This window comes from Poecilia mexicana, unplaced genomic scaffold (genome assembly GCF_051168715.1).
Source record: "Poecilia mexicana isolate PSO_F unplaced genomic scaffold, ASM5116871v1 scaffold_14, whole genome shotgun sequence".
Taxonomy (NCBI): Eukaryota; Metazoa; Chordata; class Actinopteri; order Cyprinodontiformes; family Poeciliidae; genus Poecilia; species Poecilia mexicana.
The window spans coordinates 25830727-25854978 of record NW_028263383.1 but is presented as its reverse complement, the minus strand read 5'-3'; the positions used below and the strand labels follow the sequence as shown (position 1 = coordinate 25854978).

The following is a 24252-nucleotide window of genomic DNA, read 5'->3' as shown; positions in this document are numbered from 1 at the left end:
GTGTGTACCTTTAAAAAAAAAAAACTCCTCCTCACCCAATACATACATGTTCTTTGTAATGTTTGAAACCACACACTGTGTGGCAGCGGTAACACATCATCCGGCATTCCTGGAATACTCTGTGGTAGAGGAAGCAAAGTGGGAACATTGCCGTTGAGACTTGTCAACAGCAATGTTGTCGTGTGTCAGCTTTGAAGAGAGCAGCAGTAAGTAGAGTTGTCCCAATCAGGTTGTTTGTTGTCCTTGTTTACAGTCAGAATTGTTGTGCAATAAGCTTTTCCCAATGCAACCCCAGTTTTATATGTCAATAAAGACAAATCTGTAGCTTCGGGGTTCATGACTCAACAGTCAGAAAGAGGCTGGGTGAAAATGGCATCAAACTTCTGCTGATAGAGGAAAAAAAGAAAGCAAAGGTCTGTCTGTTTTTAAAAATAAAATAAAATAAAAATAACCTCACACTGTACATTAGTGTAGATTCCCCAGTTATCCAGGACATGACAATCATTTGTCTGAAGACGACTGGATTTCAACGAGAGAATAAGTTCAGTATGATCTTGATGATGCCCCAGGCTTTTTTTGGGGGGGGGAAACAATTCTTTGCCTGTGTGCATTTTGGAAAAATAGCATTCTAGGAGTAAAACAGTGTGTTGGTAGAGACGGCTCTTTGGCCTCAGGACGTGGAAGACATGATGTAATGCACCCGTATCTTTTCCACAGCACTGTATTTTGTTACGAGGTGCATGTGGGGTCTTTTTTTTTTTTTTTTAAACATACATCCCAATCATAGCCAAGAGCTCAGTGGTCCAAGTGAGAATGAGCTTTGGGGTGGGGGGGCAGCCTCCACCCCCCCACAACCAGTTTCTCTAACTCAGAGATGTCAAACTCATTTTCGTTTTGGGCCAAATCAAGGTCATGAATGCTCTTAAAGGGCCGGTTGCACCAGAATGTATTGATAAAACCCATTCACAAACTGTTGAAATATTAATGAAATCTTAAAAATGCATCCTGCATGTTTTAGTTCTCTCTCTGGTGGTAGTTACAACCTTTCCAGCATGTCAACGTTCCTCTTAGGCCTCTAATGAGCCATCATTTGATCCAGGTGCATTAAACCAGGGAGAGAACTAAAACATGCAGTTTTAGTTCTCTCTGATTCTAGATTCTAGAGGGCCACACAAAAAGCGACGGCGGGCCAGATTTGGCCCACGGGCCTCGAGTTTGACACATGCGCTCTAACTGCTTAATTCAGTCCAGCGCCGTCCGTCTCCACAAGTCGGTGTGCGGGAGGTCGGGAACAGTCAGGAGCTCTTGTGCCGTCACAGGGAGTCACAGAGACGAGCGTGATGGACAGGCACTCTCACACTCACGTCTCCTTCCTGTGAGGAATAGTGCCAGGCACTCTGGCTGCTTTCCACAATCACCCTGATCATAAAAGAAAAAAAAAAAAAAAAAAACTCGTTGTGCTACCCTGTTTTTTCTTTTTTTTTTTTCTAAATGAACCACTATTCATTTCATGTAAAATATGCATCATCCGCAGGCTTAAACAAAAAGGCCACAGTTTAATGACTTCGACTGACCTTTAGATTTTTTTTCAAGGCCATTACAGCTCCTCCAGCAGATATTTCTGCACATGATCACCCTGCTTTTTTTTTTTTCTCCTCCCACCGCTGAACACTAATGAGACGTGTTACCTCCCGTCACATACAGCCCTCCTGCTGGTTTCTGTGCGGTCTCTTAATAGTTCAATTGCAGCATACATAGCACCACATCTGCACAATTTGTCAGCTTGAAATACTAATGCAAAGTAATGACTAAATAATTAAATATGGTTGTATCTATACAATTAATATATTTAACAAGGAGCGTCTATATTATCTGCTGCTCCATTTGGCCTTTTCTGTTCGGTCCAGGAGCCCTTTAGTCATGTTGTTGCTGACACTCTTGTTGCTCATCGTCTCTCTTAGCCTTGTTCATGACATTCTTCTCACACATTATTAAACACACACACACACACACACACACACACACACACACACACACACTCATTCAATTCAGCAGGGACGTGCTGATCTGTGATTCTATGATTTCTTGTTTAACTCTATTTACAAGGAACAGTGTCTGGGGTTAGCAAACACTGCTGGCTGTGTGAGGCTCTCCGGGTGTCTGTGAGCTGCACAGAAACCATTAGTGTAATAAATAATGCCCCTTTACTGCTTCTTTCACAGTCAGTTTTTCTTCTTTTCTATCTTTTTTTTTTTTTTTCCCCTCAATCATCAGCGTTTATTGGCCAGAAGCAGAAATCACAGACCGGCGCTGTACCGTCGCAGGAGCGGAAAGAGAAGAGAAAACATTCTACTCGAGAGAAATTAGGAATTTAATATGAGTAAAGTGTAAGGATTATTTACATAGAAGTACAAAGGTAGTGCACATAACTGAAGCGAAGGTTTCCAAATTTTACAACGCCAGGACAGAATGTTAAATTGAATTATTTCAAAGTTTATTTTAAGACATTATTTCAATTTCCACAATTGTAAAAGTTTGCAAACGGTTCTTTAGCATGTGGTGTTGTGTGTAATTGTTGAGAGTGGGACTGTGAGGCTTCTGGAAAATGCATCCAGTTCATAATTCACTTCCTGATACTTGGCTTGATTTATTTATTACCCCATGATGTTGTTTTGCACTCCTGTGCCTCCATCTAACACAAATGTTGCAATTGAATACAAGTTATCCTGACTATGCCGGTGGCAAGGTTTGTTTATTGAAATTTGTAAAAGAAAGCCAGAGGTTTCTGACCCTGATGAAGTCCACCAGCTGACAAAGAATGTTCCTCAATATTTCAAGTGTTGCCAGAGCCCTCGTCTCACCACATGCTTTAAAAGAAATCACATAGCTTCTATTTTAATTAGTCTCTGACATTCCTTTCGACTCTATTATGTGCACCTGATACTTTTTGGCTTTGATCAGATTAATAACCAGCTTCAGCAAATTTTGTAATCACTTAACTGTGAGTGAAGTAAGGGAACATTTGCTGTTTTAGGAAAACTTCTCACTAGCTACATTTTAGTTTATTTTGAGTTTTTCATTGAATTAACAACGTCGTGGTTGCTGTTTTGTTGGATGCGACGTGTTGTAGGTTTGCTGGATCAAATACGGCTTAGAAAAAGCAATTCCTATGAAGTAGTATCTTAAATATGGTTAGAAGTTCACACAGCCTATACATCTTTCTTGGGATTTCAGCACTTGTTCTGTCCATCAGTCACTACAGGACTTTCTGTTGTTGTGCTAAGAAACACTGAATCCTCAGGACAGAAATAGCTGCCAAACGCCACGTGATACTGTTCGACTAGACTAGGGTCATTTTCAGCGAAGGCGGCTCGGGTTTTGGCCGGCCCTTATTTGGCACGGTACTGCTAATTTTATTAGCGGTTATAAAAAATTATGAGAATGCCTGGATAGCTTTCAAGGCACAACGGCTAAAGCATTATGGTCAAAAGGAAATACATTTTCAGCTGATTTGGTTGTTGCTCTTTTAACTTTTTCTTTGGCAATTTCTTTTCCGTAACTCACGACTGGAACTCGGCGCGCACTTTATTCTCTCCCGTCTCAAATTGCGTCTTGTCCTGGAGGTGCTGGTTGAAATCCCGATCTACTTCACACTCGGCCATCAACTGCTCCAGTGAAAACTGTAGATCACGTTCTGACGATGCCAGCAGAACCACATAATTTACAAAAAAACAAGAGCTCTGACTCTGAGGTCACCAAAATAGATAGATCCTCTACACATCTTGGCTCCCGCCTAGAAATTCTGTCCATGAAGGTTACGGACAGAATCGGTGACAAATGGCAATGAGTTCAACTTAGTGCGTGCAATGGCTAATCGATATTGCTATGCATAGATAAATTAATTGGGTGATGTTATCCATGTGTTTGATGCAATTCGTTGGGCAAAACTACCAATTTGCAGTCTTGACCTTGTTGACATTTCCGGCTCGACTTAGAACATCTAACGACAGACTACCACTCCTGTCATTAGTTTTGCAATGCAACCGTTTCTACCGAAATTTACTGCTCAAAATGCTAATAGTTTGTATCGTTCTTTCTGCCACCCAGATGCAGCGTCGATAGCAAAGTCTCTCGAGTGGCTTGGCTCAACCGCACCACCATTCTGTTCGCGGGGACGGAGAAGTGGTCTTTGGATCCTCGTGTCATCCTGATGGAAAACACCGCCATCACAGAGTACAGCATTCAGATCCAAAATGTCAACGTTCACGACGAGGGACCTTACGTCTGCTCCATCCTCACCAACAAGAAACCAAAATCCACAAAAGTGCATCTCATCGTTCAAGGTAAGTCGTCGGATCGCGCGGAGCTGCGGCAGCTTTGTCAGGGATCCGTTTCGGCAGCCAGATGTCAATCTCTTGTCCCCTTTGGGTGTTCGCCGTCAGGCTAAAAATCAAAGGGGAAAGCTTTGGAGGGTCTGATTAGATGATTTTTTTTTTAAAGAGTATCAGACCTGATGATGAAACTGACATTCATTTGCAATTTGATTTTAAATTTCCTGTCAATATTAATAGCGGGTGTTGTACAATAAAAAAAAAAAAGAGAAAATCTTTCATCTTGATGATGAAATCAGTTTAATCCACGCTTTCTACAGCCATTGAGCTCAGTAATCAAGGATTTTTATGAGAAGTCTAAACCCTGTGGCTACACCAGAAGACATTTAATGAAAGATCAAACATAATTACTACATTAGCTGGTAGAGATATCTGATGGAGAATCAAAATGAGAATGTGCAACATCAGTACTGAGCCGTCTGCAATCCTAAGCAGATAAAGATCCCCCTGTTTATGGTTCTGTAATCCGCAGAGAAAACAACTCGAGTAAAACGTGTTCAATGGAACTCAATAAGACAATAAAATGATCTTATTAACTTAAGATTTTTTTTTTTCTCTCATTAAATTATAACCTTAATTACCACCGGCCAACATTAATTAACGTTATCTAAATATGTTGAAACGAATAACCCCGAAGCGTTGGGCCCCGGCTTTAATCAAATCAAATATTAGCCAATATTATGCATTCACAAAATGTCATTTTTCTATCTATCCATGTTCGCTAACCGTGAAAAGGCTCGCACAGTCTGCACCACTCCAGTCTCACAAACAGATCTGGAGATAACACAAATTAAGACAGAACCAAGTGCTAAATACGTACAAAGAAAACGTGCATTTTGACTATTCATTGGCGCATGTAAGAGTGTGTGAACGCCAACATCTTTATATTACAGTGTAAACAAATATTTCTGCTAAAGTGCTCTGTGTGAAAGCGCTAATGCTATAGCATTTTACAATACCACTATTGTTACATTAGCTAGTTAGACATTAGATGCTCACAGCAAATCCATGTTTTGATCACTCTACTTACTACTGGAGTTCACACAAACACATGCATAACTCAGCTGACAGTAAAAAGAAGAAGAAGAAAAAGAAAAAGGCAAATGCTTTTACCTGGTTCTTTAAAACAGAAAATTACAAACTGAAGAGGCTATAAGGCTACAGATTATGGAACACAAGACAAGACTTTTTTTGTTGTTTTTTTTTTTTTTTTTTTTTGCAGTGCTCATCCTTTCATTTTCTTTACCCCCTAATCCTTACAGGGCAGAAGGTTTTGGTTCCTCTTTTCGTGGGTTTTGGCTTATAGCCTCCTCAACATTCACACTCGAGTACAAATCTTGAGCTTTTCTTTGACTAACAAAGTCTTTTTGACCCTTCGAAATTTCTATTTGTCGACACTTGCAAACATACTTCTTATTAAACCCAAATCGCCATAATTAACACACATAAAAGCAAACACACAGTGACAAAGTTCCAGGAATAATATTTCAACAATATTCTAAATTATTGGACGGCTCTATATCACAGTCCATCAATCCACACGGCAAAATGCAGATAGATTCAAAATAACTCAAACATCTCCTTGTTTGAGTTATTTTAAATAAATTTAAAGGTGCCTTTTAGTCTAACTAAAAAACTAAAAGTCTTCACAGAGTGAACAAAGATGTCAAGATGTCAGTTGAGTCACAGATGAAACAAGAATCCCGCCTGCAAACTTCATACGATTATTTTTGTTCTCATATTGAAATTTGAGAAAATGTCTGTCCTTTCTGTCATGATGCTCTTTCAGCTTGGAAACATTTATCTAAGAACACAAGCACTGTTGCTTAAAATGTTGCCAATCTTTTATTTTTGCAGCAAATTTAGAACATGCCACTTTCTTCTAATTTAGGGTCCTTCTGCAGAGGAGGTAGCAACTAGCAAACTGCTCTGAAAGTGAAAGTAAAACCGTGGCGCTGGTGCTGGAGCCGTAATGTCTGAGTGATACTGTGACAGGCTGACGTTACATGGGAGATGAAAGTCCCCTGTTGCTGTATTACGCGGCTGACATCTAGAGGCCTTATGAAACACAGTGTTTTCAATTCCACAATGTGTCAATATGGAAATGTGGATACTGTGAAAAACAACACACACACAGTGTTGGAACCAAAAATGTGTAATTTGAGGGCTGGATTCAGACCTCGTGCTGCCTATTGAGGGCCACTGCTCTACAAATAATCACCTTCTCTATAAGCCGTCTATTTTTCAGAGAACGGACCAAGAATCGATCCTTGATGCAGTCCCACTCCTACAGCACACCTCACTGCTGTCTCACGGCTCTTGTACATACCCTGGGCCACTGCCTCTCCAGACCTCCTCCTGCTGTACCACTTCTTTCATACCCTTTCTCTAAATCTACAAAGGAACAATCCAGTTCCCTCTGCCCATCTGTACTTCTCCATCAGCATCACACAAACAAAATTTGCCTCTGAGTAGTCTTTCTTGGCATGAAACCATAAGGCTCACTTCTGACTTAAGCCTATCTTGTACTGCTCTTTTTTCCACAGCGTCATGGTATGACTCATTAGTATTGCTTTGTCTGCGGTTGACGCAGTTCTTCTTGTTCTTAAAATTTGGCACTAAAACGCTTCTCAGGCATCTTTTCACTCTTCAAGACCTCGTTGAACAACCCAGTAAAAACCTCTGCTGCCTAAAACATTCCCACGGGTTTATTGTCTGGACCAAGTGCCTTTCCTTCGCTTCATCCTAATTAATCTCGGCTACATCCTGATCCTCAGCAGCCACCTATTCTACTCTGCACTCTCTCTCAGTTCCCTCATTCATCAGCTCTTCAAAGTACTCCTTCCATCTTTCCGTCATTAACTTGGGACTTGTCAGTACATTTCCCTCCCTGTCCTTAATCACCCTTACCAGATGAACACCCTTCCATCTCCATCTCTGTGCCTCGCCAACCTGTACTAATCATTCTCTCCCTCCTTCCTGTCCAACCTGGTATGCAGGTCATCATACACCCTTTGTTTGGCCTTTGTCACCGCTTCCTTCACCAGCCGCCGCATCATTTGCTCCCAGATGACAGAACAAATACCCTCCTGCATGTCTCCCTTATCACATTATCTGTAACCATTCACTCATCTGGGAGTCCCCACCAAGAGCCTGTCACCAGTGATCCCTGAAAATCCTTCAACATTTTCAGTTTTTACGCCACATGCCCATCCTGAATCAACCCTCTGCTTGTAACCCCTTACGCTTGCATTATTTAGGCAAAAGAGAACACCACAAAATAAGTCTTGATTAGTAGATTATTTATGTACGTCCTTTGTGCTGAGAAGAGTTGCCAGGACCTCACAAGGGCTTTTTGTTTATCCTCAGGAGATGAACTAAAATAAACTGAAAGTCTGTGTCCGACTCACCTGAGTTCAACAATGTGCTTGCTGGTTATCCACAACTTACTTTCTTTAAACATACGACTTTCCAAACTACAGAAAAGGAAGCTTATCATAGCAGTTGACCTTATTATACTGTTATTATTATAATTATTTCAACAAGTTAGGTTTATTAGAACGGGACTTAATATATCTTCAGAGATTCTTCAAAATCGGTGCATAAAAGGCACACAGTCAGAGGCAGCAGATGATTTTTGTTTTCAGGTTTGGGGTCGCCTTCCACTTTGCCTCTTGGCGCTTGTGGTGCTGTGCTGTTGGGTCCGCACTCACATTTGAGCTTGTCTTTGTTTTTGCACTTCATCACTTCCATATGCACTCATACAACACATCCAAGCATTTGCATTACGCCACCGACACTGACTTTCACAATGTAGTTTTTGTTAAGAAATGTTTATTTTCTGGTCTCCTGTTTAGGTCATGACCTTGAGCCGGTCGTAACAGTGTCGATCTGCAGTGTCAACAATAAAATGTAAGATCCAGAAAAAACAGTACAGTAGATGTTCAAGAGTCAAACGAAATCCAATAGTCACTAGAAACACTGAGTGAAGCTGTCTAAACGGCTCATGTATTTTTATTTTTCCAACACAATAACTGAGCTGTTCTGCCAATATTTTTTAATGTGTGAAATAGAAGGGATATTAAAGATGTGATCGATCCAAATTGCATCAGTATGCTTGAACAAACTTGGGACCATGTCTATTAAAAAAAGTATTGCAGATTTCTAAAATACCAGGGCCAAATGCAGGAAAAACGGTTCTATTCAATGCCACTGGGAAAATGGAGAGCCGTCAGTTCCGTGGTTGTTAGAGACAAATGTAGCTACAGTTACAACTCTACTACCTAATAATTCAGGATAGTTAATATTCATTCATTCTGACTAAGAAAGTTCACAGAAGCCAGTGAACCAACCACAAAGGACCAAGATCAAGACGCTGGTATTAATCAGACCAAATCAATTAATAAATGTGTTCCCCAACGGCGTGACTGAAGATGACGTGTTTTGTAGTATTTTTTTTTATCAGAACTTAAAAATGCAGTTTTTAAAACGACAAAATATAAAAAGCTAAATTTTATCATTCTTACTTATGTATCAAGACAACATCGGTCATTAGATCTAATCAAAAAAACGACATCAAGTTGGAGCTTTCAGTTTAGTTTGCTTGCTTACTTTTATTTATGACATCACGCAACCTTGAATACATGATAACTCTTCGGAAGCACATCCTATTCCATAAAACACAAATCTTAAGTGCTGCTCAGAACTACAGTTTCCTTTAAATCATTTTGTATTCTGGGTCTAACATTCAAGTTAGAATGTCGACACATGCAACTCGCTTGCCATTCCTCTCACTGCTCACAGCGACACATTACAGTAGATTAATGATCAAGTGTTCATGGAAGTCCTGATTCTGATCAGCAGGAAATTAGATTGCTTTCTGCGATACAACGCAACATTGGATAAAAGCAGGATTAACTTTTTTTTTTTTTTTTTTTTCAATTTAAGCAAACGTATTATGTTCTCAGCATTGAATGGTTGTGCACAGTAACTGTCATCAGTAGGTTCCACTCGGGTTCTTGATCTGCTGTGATGAGCTATAGAGCTAGGCAGAAAAGAAAACCGACTGAAAGCATTTCCTTTGTAGTTCTGGTTGCGTGATTACGGTCATTGTCCTTCCCCAGTTTTAGGTGGTGCGCGCCCGTTCAACAGTTTCATTCTAGGATTGGTGAGAATTTAGTTTCATTCGTCTTTCCATCATATTTGATCAGGTTCACTGTCTTCTGAAACAAAGCACCTGCTGCCACGTCCATGTTTCACCCTCAACATCATTTCTTCAGGGTAATGTTCACTGTTAACACAAAACAGTTTTAAAGTGTAATTCTGGTCTCATCCAAACGTCATCCACGAACTTTAAACAGACCTTTGTATTGCTACCCCTTTAAAACTTGAGGTACACCGTATATATTCATTGACTAGAGCCAAAATGGAGGCACTAATCAAAGGTTAAATCTCCATCAAAACGCTTGGATTGCTTATGTACCATTCATACAATGAACCCCTTTAATCTTTAAAATAAATCGGTGAAGAAAAATGTCTTATGAAATACAACTTACATGTGAGGCTTTACACGTGAGGAAAAAAATAGCCACGCCCAATTTACTGGATCATCAAGAAAGCCATGATGAGAAGTTCAGCTGAAGCAAGGAAAACTTCAGGATATTCAATATTGCACAATTAGATCGGCACACAGCAAATGGCCGAGAGAGCATCCGCATGGAACCTTAAGTAAATAGCATTCCGCAATTATTTGAAAAGTCAATGTTTGAAGAAGGAAAAAGGGATCGTGATCACGACTTCTGTGTGGTCCAGATGTAGAGTGTTCTGATAAAGGGTGTGACTGCAATAGTTAGGAATAAAACCTGGATGTTTACATCCACAAAGTGATCGAAAGTACCTTTCCGAAGTTACAAAGAAGGGTCAATAGTTTAAATATCGACTCTCAAGAGAAATTTCATGTGTTCACTCATGAAACTCCTTGGGAATGTACATTGTGGTAATTGGTCTTATATGTCATTATAACCTGAGCAAAAAATGTGAATCCCTCAAAATACAACTTTGATTAAATGCCAAAATGTTTGACCATAATTTTAGCCTGCTGCAATCCATCTTCCTCATTCAGTTTTAGGGTAAAAGAAGGCAACAAAAGTCTGACAAATTCTAAATTATAGTTTGAATACCACGTATATATATATATATATATATATATATATATATATATATATATATATATATATATATATGTAACCCTTGGCTGTGAGAGTCGAGTCCTCGTTGTTCCGTGGACTCTGCGTTGTGTACTCTTTAAGGTTTTCGTCGGAAGGAAACAAGACTCTGACACACACTGCGGTTTGGGATCGTGGTTGTGACCGTTTATTCGGACCACCTGACAGCGATGCGGCTTCGCCCTTTAGAATGCAGAGCAGAAACTGCTTGTCAACTTTCATTCACGTAGTTATTTTTTTTTTTTTTGATTTACAGATGCAGAATATATATATAAAAAAGAAGAAAAGAAGACAAAATGATACAAAGCTAACAATGATACAAAACTAACTAGCTGAACATTAAAAGTAACATTTTGTTACATTGAGGAGCTGGCGGTCAGTATTGCCTACCTTTAGAATGCAGAGCAGAAACTGGCCGTTGTATTACCAGCGCACACTAACGAATGCCAAGTACGGTGTCCTTCAGAGGACATACTCCACAAAGCTCCACAACACAAAGAGCAAATCCAACACTGACATGCGCCGACACATTCAAGCACTTCCCTACATTCACCCCTTGTTTAATTGATGGCGTCCCAGTCATCAGACTAAATACAAAACAACAACGAATGAACGAATGAATGAATGAATGAATAAATAAATAAATAAATAAATAGGCTGTGTGGTGTGTCAATTGCTGCCATGTGCTCCATTAAGTGGAACTTTCTAAGTGTTTATTGCTTTTTTTTTTTTTTTTTTTTTGCTTTAGCTTTCTCCCACAGCTTCCTTCCTCTCTTTATCTTCTGTTGAGTGTCTTCACTTTCCACTACTTCTGACTCACAGGACAATCTGTTTGGGGGGTGCCGATTCCTCTGCATGTTCCTTCTCTGAGCACTGTGTCCAGGGGCTGAAATGATGCCCCCATCTGTTGCATGTTCTGTCCATCCTTTAGATTTTCTATTTGGCATGTTCACTCCTTCCATTTCAGGCTGCTCAACCTGTTTATTTGTTGTCTCGCTTGCAACTTCCTCCACATTTTCCTCCAACTTTTCGGGCTCTGCATCCTCCATCCCCTGCATAGTCACTCCAGAGGCTGGTCCTGTCATAGCCTCTGTGTTCTCCATGATCTCCTCTGCTGTGCCTGCCTCTTCCTGGTCTATTGGGAGGAACATACATTGTGTCAACAGGTTTTGGTGGACCACTCTTTCAGTATCGCCGTTTTCTGGTTGCACCACATACACAGGTATATTGGGTTGCTTTTTCACCACAATGTAAGGTTGCGACTCCCACTTGTCCCCTAGTTTTTGGCGTCCCTCAACATGGCAGACTTTGACTAGGACTCTGTCCCCTTGGTTGAAAATCTGACCTTTTGCCTTCTGGTCATAGTACTTTTTCTGTTGACTTTTGGCTTGGTGAGAGGTCTGGTTTGCTTGGGCGTATGCCTGTGACAGACAGTCATGAAGTCTCTGCACATATGCACTGTATTCTCCTGGTTCATTAGCAGTCTGGAGCCCAAAGATGATGTCAACTGGGAGTCTTGGATGTCTGCCAAACATCAAAAAGTATGGCGTATACCCGGTAGAGTCATGCCGTGAACAGTTATATGCATGTGTCACTGCATCTAAGTGCTCGTGCCACCGGGGTTTCAGATGTGGCTCTAATGTTCCTAGCATATTCATGAGCGTGCGGTTGAACCGCTCAGTGATGCCATTGCCCTGTGGGTGGTAGGGGGTTGTATGGGTTTTAGTGATGCCCATACATTTGCATAGCTCCTTCACTACAGCACTTTCGAAGTTGCGCCCCTGGTCAGTGTGCAACTTAGCAGGAAGCCCAAACCGGCAGAAAAAGTTTCTCCACAGCACTCTGGCTACAGTGTTGGCCTTTTGATCTTTAGTGGGATATGCCTGTGCGTAGCGTGAGAAATGATCCGTGACCACAAGGACATTCTCCATTCCACCTTTTGACTTTTCCAAAGTTAAAAAGTCTACGCACACTAGTTCCATGGGGGCATTACTGTGAACACTGACCAATGGAGCCTTGACTCCCGAAGTTGGTGTTTTCCTGAGGCAGCATCTCTCACACTGCTCACACCAGTTCTTAATTTCCTGGAACATTTGAGGCCAATGAAATCTCTCTCTTAACAGCTGAACTGTTCTCTCAAAGCCCAAGTGTCCGGAGTCATTGTGAAGAGCCTTCATAACTCCCTCACGCAGCTTCTCTGGTAGCACTAGCTGTTCCACCACTCCTCTTTGATGATCACGGCTGCGACGGTACATGATACCATCTCTGATCACTAGCCTCTTCCACTCTTTCAGGAGAAGACAGACCTGTCGGCCACCACTGTCCCTCTCACTGCGACTGGGTTTCACATTCCGACTTTTATAATGCCAGACAGGTCCAATAACAGGATCCTCTTTTTGTCCTGCGCGGATCTCTTGCTTTGTCATGGCGGGAAGTGACTCCATTCCCATGTCTCTGTATGGCTCACTAGATCCTGGTGATTCTGAGTCCAAGTTTGCTGAGACCACTGTGTTCTGGTTTGAGGAGTTGTCTGGGTCTTGTATGGACTGATCTGTACCCTGTTCGGGCTTTTTGGTGCTCACCCGCAGAGGACATGAGTGCAGAGTCTCTGTGACCTCCTGATTGGACATACGGGAGAGGGCGTCGGCGTTCGCATTGCTTTGTCCTCTCCGGTACTGGACATCAAAGTCAAAAGCAGCCAAACGGGAGACCCACCGCTGCCCTGTGGCATCCAACTTTGCAGAGCTCATGATGTACTTGAGGGGGTTATTGTCTGTCTGGACAGAGAACTTGCGCCCATAGAGATGGTCATAGAATTTGTCTGTTACCGCCCACTTCAGGGCAAGGAACTCTAGCTTGTGGGCGGGATACCTTGCCTCTGCTGGACTCAACCCTCGGCTGGCGAAGGCTATGACTCTCTCTATGCCATCTTGAACCTGGACCAAGACAGCGCCTAGTCCTTCCCCTGATGCATCTGTCTGAAGCAGAAACGGTAGGTTGTAGTCCGGGTAACCCAACACTGGCGCAGTAGTAAGTCTGTGCTTTAAGGCCAGGAATGCCTCCTCACATTCCTCCGTCCATAAGAATGGTGGGTCAGAAGCCAGGCCTTTTTTCCCCCTTCTTTTCTTCATCCTCGGATCACCACCTGTGAGCCTATATAAGGGAGCTGCTAGGACAGAGTACCCACTGACATACCGCCTGTAGTAGCCAGCAAACCCCAGAAATTGCAGCACCTCCCTGCGGTTTGTTGGTCTGGTCCAGTCTTTCACTCTGCGAATCTTCTCTGGGTCAGTCCGGATTCCCTCAGCAGATACCAGATGACCTAGGTAGTGCACTTCTTTTCTCATCAGCTGGCACTTAGAGGGTTTAAGTTTTAGACCGTGTTCCCGGAGCCGATCAAACACCAACTGCAGTCTGTTTAGATGCTCATCAAAGGTTTTAGAAAAGATGATAAGGTCATCCAGATATATTAGAAGATGGGTGAAGTTCAGGTCTCCAAAACAGCAAGTCATGAGCCTCTGGAAGGTTGATGGAGCATTCTGCAACCCAAAAGGCATTCGGTTGGCCTCATACAGACCCATTGGTGTACTGAATGCTGTTTTGTGTTTGTCCTGCTCTGCCACCTCCACCTGCCAATAGCCTGAAGTGAGGTCAAGCGTAGAGAAAAACTTGGCCTGACCCAATGCTTCCAGAGCCTCTTCTATTCTTGGTAGGGGAAAAGCATCTCTTGTGCTGCAGGAGTTCAGTTTACGGTAATCAATACACAACCGTAGTGAGCCGTCTTTCTTTGTGACCACCACTACGGGTGAAGCATAAGGACTCCTACTGGGCCTTATTACACCTGCCACCTCCATCTCGATTAACATCTTCCTGACATCTTGCCACTGTGATGGGGGAATCTTGCGGTAGGGGAGCCTGAATGGCTTAGAGTCTACTAGTGGAATTTCATGTTGCACCGTCTTTGTGTGACCATAATCTAGAGGATGTTGGGAGAATACATCAACATTCCTCTCTACCAGCTTTTGAAGAGTGGAGCGCTGGTCCTCGTTCTCGACCGCAGATTTACTTAGGTCAACACAACAACTCGATATTACCTGTGTCAGACTCAGACATGTGTCTTTGGACCTGCGTTCATGGCTTTGGCCCTGCTTTTTGTCGGAGAAATCCACAACACCATCCACTAGGGACACATTTGCTAGGTGTGTGTTTGGCTTGATAGTGACTGGATGTTGAGACAGGTTCATCACTCTGACAGGGGTGCATCCTCTTTTCACATTAGCAAGGACCTTGGCAACCAGAAGGTCTTGAGGAAGCTTCAGGGAGTGGTGGCTCTCAATCAGTGCTGTATACGTTCTTCTCTTCGGGCCGGCAGTCACCTTGCACATTAGATCCATTTCTTTTCCCCCAGGAATATGTATTTTGTGGCCTGTATACACAGCTGGACCCACTCTGTCCTCCACATTATACTGTTCTGTGTCACTCACCTCCAGGAGAGAAGTGTACCATTCTGGGTGACTCTCTCTGACATGCTGGAGAAATTGTTGGCCATATGTTGCTTGGAGATGGGTTCTGGAGGCGCGGAGAATATTAGTTCCTATCAGCAGAGGGACAGACAGGCGATATTCTGAATCCTCAACCACAAAAGCTGGCACATTCTTAAACTCTTTTTCCAACACTTTCAAGTTAATGCGTAGAACACCATGGTGGGTTACACTCTGACCGGCTGCACCTTCTATAGGTATCAGAGAGGGCTGTAACTTCTGTTTTTGAAGGATGGGGTGGCTGCACCAGTAGCTGCGGGTAATAGTGGTTACCTGAGAGCCAGAGTCAATGAGTGCTCTGGACTTCATTCCACTGATTTCCACCTCACCTTCGTTTCTAGGGCCCACTAATGGAGTACTCTCTCCTCCATCAGTCATCTTTATGTCTTGTGGCTGGGGGTCTGACTGCTTGCCCATGGTTGCCCCGGTGACCACAGGCTCTACCCGTTTAAAGGCTGAGCTGGGTGGGGGTTGTTCCCATTCACTTGACTGGGGTCTGGTAACACTGCTCTGCAGACTCTGGCTATGTGCCCTTGTTTACCGCATCTGTGGCATGTCACAGTTGAGGTTTGAGTTCGGATTGGAGGCCCTATGGGTGCCTGGACTTGTGGTGTTGGGACAGGCAATGGAGCAGCAACTCTTGATTCAAGGTTGGTCAATTTGGTCATTTGCTCTGCTTGGCAAAGAGCTAACTTTTTAACCAGTTCTGTGAGCTCTGACAACTCTGATGCATGGGTGGTCTTCTCCACATACACAGATGGGCTGCTGCCTGATGCAGTCTGGATCTGGGTGTGAGCCCGCTTTGATTTGTGGAATGACTGGAACTTTTTAGTTTCTTTGGTCATGTCTCTGAGCTCAGCCTGCAGTTCTCTGAAGCTTAAGAGCCTGGGCTTAAGTGGAGCGATTCTCATGTACACCTCCTCATCATTAAGACCCCTTAAAAACTGCCGAGTGAGTTTGTAGTCCCGGTCTGGGAATGGCTTGCCTCCTCTTTGGCTGTCCTCTACCGCTCTCAGATTAGCTTCCAGCGATATAGCATATGAGCAGGCAGACTCCCCTGGTCTTTGGCTCCGCTCGTAGAAGTCAGCCAGTGGATCTAGGGAGCTCTGTGTGTCCCCATACTCAGCCCTCAGTTCTTCAAAAGCCCTCTCAGGGGTTTGGTCATATAGAGGTAGGTTCAGGACCAATTTCCTGGCCTCGCCACTCAGGTGACGCACCACAGTGGAAAACCGCAGGTGTGGTGGGAGCTCAATAGCTTCCAGGAGATATTGCATGTCCCGAATCCAATCCTCCACCAGCATCCTACTGTCAGCATTACCGGTGAACACAGGAACACTTTTCACCTGGTGGGTCTGCAGGAATCCGCCGTATGCAGCCCAGCTGTGTCCATAGAATGGATCTGTATGGTTGTGAGCTGCGTGATTCATAAACTGAGGGTTGGGCTTATTTGGAGGAACACCCCAGGGACCACTGGCCAATGAATACAGTGGAGCTTGGGGCACAGTGGGAGAGCCAGCATAACTAGGGGGGTGCTGGCTCACTGGCTGATAAAGCTCTGCTGGCTGTGGATAGATGGTTGGAGCAGTAGGCTGCTGCATAATTTGGCTCCCTGTCATAGTCTGAGGTGGTAGTGAAACTGCAGACATATGCATGCCAGTCCAAGGTGTAGAAGTATACTGATCCATATAGGGAGTCAGAATTGGGGTTGCGGGGGTGTGCTGTGTGTGCACTTCTCCATCATGGCGGTGGGGAGCTGGGGTGTACTGTTGCTGCTGATCATGAAACCCTGTGGGTTGGTTGGATGACTTTGGCCTCACTTCTGGTGGTTGGTTGCTGGCATCGGCTGTTGCTCCCCCTCCAGGTAGGTAGGTGTGTGGCACCCCCGAGGAGTCGGACCTGTGGCTCAGTACTGGTTCAGAGGTAAGTAGGTGGCCAGATGTTGCTGCAGAGGGCATTTGCCTCATTGGGGTAACTGAATAGTTATTCATTATTTTCACAAATCTATTTCTCTAAGGTAGACAGCCAAATAAAATAAAATGTATGTTTGTATGTGTAACTCTCCCTTTTTTTATGTTTAATTGTAAATGAAAAAATAATAAATAAATAAATAAATAAATAAATTGTTTGGCACAGTTATGTTAAATCACTCCCAAAATTCCAGTTAAACTTATATAAATTATTAAAATAGAATAACAATAAATATTACAAACAAAATGAAATTATCTATATTTGTTGCTATGAAGAATCAAAGGTAAATAAATAACAGTTATCTTCACACACTCCCAAAATTCTGATTACATACACAAAAGAAGGATATAATCACAATATAATAAATATTTCAAACAAAATGTAGTTCACGAACCCTTTTTTTTTTTTTTTTTTTTACAAAAAAAAAGTGACACTAAAATAAGTTGCAGCTTTAGCTTCACACGTTACTCAGCACTTCCCTACATATATATATATAATATACTTTTTTTTCCAAGATGTACATGTGTAAGCACAGTCTTACACTACCTGTTCTATGGAACATCACAGGAAGCAGGGTGTAGAATATAAGTTGCAAAAGCTGCACTGCGCATCTTACTGTAGTCTTGCATCAGCATTTGTCTCATATTTGCTATTCTACTGCTGCCTGCAACAAATTACAGTACAAGAACAATCAATTGACCATGGAAGACCTGAGTTTGATCTGGGAAAAGGCACATGGCTTCTTTTAGATCCTGTCTGAGAAATGCATAAAAGCAGGTTTAGCGTTTTTCACTTTGAGAAAACAAAACTCCTTCTGAGTGAAAAGGGTTTTATTCTGTTTAATCAATTTCACTGCATGGACGGTACATATCGTCTCAGCTTGCTTGTCTGAAATCTGTCTGTCCTTTAAACGGTAAAGCTGTACTTCTGCACGTGATTAAAACATTTTCACACAGATATTTACTAAAGGCTTGCCACATTTGACCCCTTAAAATCTGAGAACCCCTTCAAATGTGAGGAGTGGGCTAAACTTCCCTCAGACTGATGATGTCAAAGGTGGTACACGTCTGCGAGGACCATCTTTATTGGAATAGGACTAGATATTACGAGGTATAAGGTCTCTCGTCTGATTTCCCTCAGTCTTAGATGGAACACTCATTTCCATGAATGTATCATAAATTAAAGAAGTAAAATAAGGTCTTTCTCGTACTTACTTGTAATTAAATGACCTTTTCATGAGTAGAAAAATAAGATTGTGTCAAAATTCAATTAAAAAGCATTTCGTATTAAGTATCAAATGAACAGCGTTTGCTATTCAGTCCTCCTTTCTCCTCGTTCCCATTTTTTCTTCTATTAACTTGCGTGTGTCAGTTCGTACAAAGACACTCCAAATCACATTCATAAACATAATGGTAGTGCTCATGCAAGCTTGCTGTTTGCGAAATCAATGTCGTATTTGCTCTGTTTATGAAGGTGGAGGGACAGCAATCCGGTGAAAGGACAGAGAAGCGAGGACCCATGCTGGCGGTCTTCTATGCTCATGTGGGGTCATTTTACACGCGTTGCTCTTCATCACGATGAAACAAAAATGCTCATACGCAGCTGAACTCGCTCGGTAAACCGGGGAAAGTGCCGCTGTTGTTTTTGTGAGGAAACGGCAGAGATTATGCTGTGTCCCGGTGTTACCAATAAAGTAGTAAATGGTATACTGATATCTTTTTGGCAAAGACGGATCAGTAAATCCTTTGGGGTTATTAGTGGGACCTTTCGATCCCGTGGCTGCTCAGCTCTCTGGAATCTCTAAAGTGGAGGTTTGTGCTGAGTGTGTCGAGGAGAGACTGTAAAGACGACATTAATCAGCCCAATGACCTTGTCAGCTAATATCCCCCAGCTGTGTGGGACGTCTGCTTCCATTACAACTCTACAGAAGAAAACACACCAGTAGTAAGAATAATATCTTCCAGCTCTTTGTAATATATACCATAGTGGCTAAGTGCAAAAAAGAAAAAAAAAAAACACAAAGGAAGTGAAACGGCATCAAGACATTTTTTTCTTATAATCCCAAATAAAACTACTTTAGTTCTGTGCGGGTTACGATTCTCTGTGTGACTTTGGCTGAACCATATAATCGCTGTCTCTCTGAATATGTAAATTCTGTGTTGCTGGACAGGAAAGTCATTTTGCAGTGTGGATTATATCCCAGTTACTGAATTTTATGAATTTTAAAACGATAGTTTTCCTGTTTCGCTTCAAGTTTTCTGAAGCATCAGCACGGCAATAATGAATCGGGCACATCGGAAACATCAATCCAACTAAAATACAGACAACGGGAGAAAACCTGCCAATGACAACTGAGAACAGACGTGAAAGACTCAGTTGAGATCTTGTAGTAAAGGTGGTACTCTTTGAAAGGTGAATTATACATCTATTCAATTTGATTGGTTCCCTGTTTGCAGCTGACTTGTTAACTTGGTCTTTATTCTGCAGAAGCAGTAAGTGTCACCCGCTGCCTCTGAGTTATAACTCGGTCCTGTGTCATCTCTTGTTGTTTTAACTGAGTCTGTGTTTAACTTGAAGCCTAAAGATTTTGTATTGCAGCAAACCACATTTTACTAGACGCCACATCACTGACACAATTTTACTTATTTTAGTTTTACAGCAGACCAACAATACAATACTTACTATTTTTTTTTGTTTATTTGTTTAACAATCTCTCTAACTTGAAGTACACCAAACAACTTCCTGTTTGTTCCCGAGTGTGTCTTTCCTAGCATCACGTCTCACCGATCCTCTGTTAGGGATTCTCCTAATAGGTTGTTCTTTGGCCCCTGAACTGATGCTAATTGTTCCTACAGTGTCTGCAGTGACTTTATGCTCTTGCTATAACGTACACCCGCTCCCTGAGGGCCTCTGTGCTTTAAATATGTAACATTAACCGTGTTACCAGGGCCATATCCTTTAGGTGCCGTTTAATTTTGTCTTATTTCTACAAATTAGAGCTGATGACAAGATTATAGACCTTGAACCTTGCCTCCGTTGGTGTCAGGTGGCGCAGATTCAAGAACGAAACCCAGACTCCTCTCATTAGAGGCATTCCACAACTCTGACCAGTCACAAGCTGCTTCAGTGCTGCGTTTCGCCTGCAGTGAGGTCCGTTCTGTCAGAAAGTGACCTACCAGTGGGAGATGGCCAGAAAACCTCTAATGGAATGTGTTCAGAAGGCAGAGATGTCTGAACTACTTCAGCTGTCATCTTTCGATGAGGAGGAGCAGCATCTCTACTCTGACCTGCCCCCAGGCCTTCAGCTGCTTCGTATAGGCGTCCCTTTAGATGTTTGTCTGAAGGATGTCGTTATTTTGGTCCTGATCCAAATCTCCTGGCCGTAGTTGAGGGAGCGCTAAATCGAATGCTTTCTGTTAGACTGGACATGCAAGGATGTGTGCAGCTCTCCATACAGGAAAAAAACAAAACAAAAACTATTTACCCAAAACTTACAATGCTAATTGAGTTTCTGCAGCAAGGCTGAAAACTGAAAGACACATGTCTTTATAGGAAGATTTGGTAGATTCTAGGGAATTACCTTAATTAGATGTCTGAGAAGGCAGCAGAAAACATCCTATGTGTTTATGCTACATTATGATCATAACGTTTACACAGAAGTGTGGGTGTTCACATTTGCAGCCATTCAGACACAATCAAGCTGTTTAGCCTTGGACATTTAAATATTAAAAATGTTTTTTTGTTGTTGTTTTTTTTATGTTTAGATTATTGGTTCAATGTGGAACTAAAATACATGTGCATGTGAAAGACTGTGGACAACCAAATTGAATGTAGAAATATCTTAATGCACGTCGTAGCCTATTGATTTATTTCACCATTCAAGTCAGTCTCTGCATTTCAGGAGGAAAAGCTACTATTTCACTTTGAATAGTGGTTATTTTTACATTCAGAAGCTTGAGTTACATGAAGGATCGTGTGTTTGACCTTTTATGCGATGTAACACAAGTAAACAAATCGTTAGTGATCCCGAGGCTGTCCCCAGGAGCAAACCTGACACTCTGTGGACATGCAACAAAGTTCTTCTAAAATCGGCCTCGGCTTGACGAGTGTGTGATGCCGCTCTTCACCCGAAAAAGTGTATTTGGGCCGAAGTTCATATTATGGACCTATTTGCATTAATCTCGCTTAATTCTTTTCGGCTTAGTGATGACAACTTACCTTTTTGCGTCGAATGAACTTAAATGTTACACATGTTTGACTTCAAGGAACTTTCAGTGCATCAGTTTTTTGACCAATTTTAAGGTGTAAGGATGTACATCTTTGCTGGTCAGCAGCATTCGGTTGTGCTGACACAACGTCAAGATGGAAAGACATCAGCAATGAGATTAGACAAGCAGCCGATCGTATTAGATCAGTTATCAGGCTATTATTAAAACAACTGGAAACCGTCATTTTACTGTAAGAAATAATATCAAGTGGGGAAAAAAAAAATTGGTGGAAGATGAATTTGTGGTTTAGTGATGTTGAAAGAAAACGTCCAACAAAAGGAAACCGTAGGCTTCACAAAACGGGTGAATTGTGGAAACTGTTTAGCATTATTTGTTGCAAGAGTCTATATTTAAAATCAGGAAGACTTTTTTCAGATTAACTGTTTTGTTTCTTAGAAGTTTCTGACTTTACAGCATCAGAAACTTTAATCCTTTATTCATAGAAAGTTAGCAATTTTGCTAGCAGACGGTGTTCATTTTTTTCTTGTAAATGTGTGAAATTACTCTTGAGATTTTTTTGGGTGGAAAACTCCTCTCTAGCCACATTTTGTTTTCTTTGATCTACAAAACCTGTTTTGAATGATGATACCAAGTAGATCCCAACTTAAATTTTCAGACGGCAACAATTGGAGTCTTCTACCACCGGTCCCAATCACAGTAATTGATTTTTCCTCCATTTTAATCACACCTGATGGTGATCTCCAGGAGTTTATGCATTAAATTACTGTCACCCTACTGGCTAATTTGCTGAAACTGCACGATTAAGCAGGAGTTCAGGTGTTTCTAATTGAGCATTCGGTGAAGGGCAGACGAAAAACCCCATTTTCCTCAAACAAACTGATCAAACCGTATTTCCCGTATTTCTCTGTGGCATACACAATTACTGCCTGTAACAGGCCGACATCGATTTCCCAGCAACATCGTTGCTAACGTTACAAATGTTGTGCAAGACTGATCTCTTCAAGCAACCTTCACTTTTACCCTCGGGAAACAGATCCGGACAAAAGAGCATAAACTCACATGTTTTATGTTCGTACGATTGAAACTCAGATGCCCAAAATCCTTTGCAGTTCCACTTTCTAAAACGCCTGAACGTCGATCAGTGGTTTTCCCAGTGCTGCTCTGTTAGAGCCCATGTGCGCCAACTTGCCCACTGAACCAGAACTGACTGCTTCCCAATTCATTGTTGTTGTTTTGTTTTTGCCGGTTTCCCGAACATCCTGAGTGAGCTTCATCAGCTCACACTAAGAGATACAGAGCTCTAGTGTCTGGGATGAAAATCATGTCAGCTAAATAAGATAATTTAACCGTCTTCCGTTTTTACATGTTGGTGAAAGCTCCTCGCTGTGGTCTGACACGCTGCTGGTTGGAAAGGCAACGCGTCTGAACTGTTTGCATTCAGAGCAGTTTATGAAAAGCAGGCTTTGAGGATTTCTTGGTTCTCTCTTTCTCTCTCACCTTAATTTTTACTCTCTTTCTTTCACACACACACGCACACACACTGTTTTGAACGGATGGAAACCCCTAGGCCATGTTCCCGGGTTTAGCTTTGCTCTGAAGGGTGAAGCTAAACACTTCGTACCTTTGCTCTTTTAATAAAATACAATAGTGGAGCTTAACATTCAGCATCACCTCAGTGCTGCAGGTTTTGCTCTGGAATGAAAACGTCAGTGAAAAATGCAGCACAGAAGGACATGTGAACCACATAGATGCTCGAGAAATTTGCCAACTAGTGACCAAGTGAAACAAGTTAACTTCCACGAGGCACGAGTCGCTCCTCCCACTGCTCAGGTATTTAATTAAATCTATAGGACGAGGATGTTGAGTATTTTTCATTCTCTTAAAATTTGGTCTTTGGATTCACAACTGTAGGACAAGAGTGGTGACAGGAGACTGAAGAATAAAACAGCAGGATGAAAAACTCACTGACATCGATTCTGTTGACGCCTCAGGGAGGTGATAATTTGATATGACAAAGAAGTAAGCATCAATTCAGGATTTAATTCATGTTAGAGCAAGAGCAGAGGCTTTGATATCCTGGGAGGCCAAAGGTCCAGCCTCAGTCTAATATACTCCTCTGAATGCTTTTGTATCTTTTTTTCATGTTCTTACATTTTGATGTTTCCTTTTATTGTTTGTTTCAAACTCAGAATTGTCAAACTTTTTGTTGTTGCTGCTGTTAGAAAGGTGGGACAAGCTGAGTGAATCCAAACTGCATTCTTGAAATGATGATAGATTTATTAAGTGGTAATAGAATTCCAAACGGGAATTTAACCCCACGCGAAAAGAAACGCTCCTCCTCATTAAATGATTTACTCTGGTTAACCACGTCCCTTTGGAGATTTGGAGTCCGTCTCAATAAATCACATTAACAGAATCTCTTTGACAACAAACCGACTCACCTGGTTCAAGGTGACTCAGGGTTAAGAACGTTTCCCCCACGAAACACGTTTAAACTGAGTTTAAGAGTTTGTTCTCCGATGCTCCACTAAACATCCCTTATCAACTAAGGACGAAACATTGTCTTTTCTAAATGACTTATTTTTTTAAAGGAAGAAAAAAACAACATTGTTGTCAAAAATGAGACTGATGTTTTTGTAGGCAGAAGCAGCAGTAGTACTAGTGCTTTCAGGGAAATAATGTTATGAACCACTTTGTGAAAGGATCCTCTTCCAGCCACCGCCGTGTTTGCTTTGCTTTCACTTGGGAGGGAACATGTGCTGCCTTAGATAAATAACACTCCAGCACTGAGTCCCTTTGCCTCTGACTCTGTGGCATACACAATTACTGCCTGTGACAGGCTGACATCGATTTTTTTTCTTTTTCTAATAAGAATTCCTCGGAATAAACTTAAAAACGC

The 24252-nt window shown here is 42.0% G+C and overlaps 1 protein-coding gene across 1 annotated transcript in view; it reads left to right on the top strand.

The window, feature by feature from the left end:
* opcml (opioid binding protein/cell adhesion molecule-like) overlaps window positions 1–24252 on the top strand; it is a 145696-nt gene that overhangs the window by 74182 nt on the left and 47262 nt on the right. Inside the window, exon 2 of the mRNA XM_088012433.1 lies at window positions 4108–4343. Coding sequence (XP_087868559.1) covers window positions 4108–4343 — 236 coding nt within the window. The remainder of the gene's footprint in view (window positions 1–4107; window positions 4344–24252) is intronic.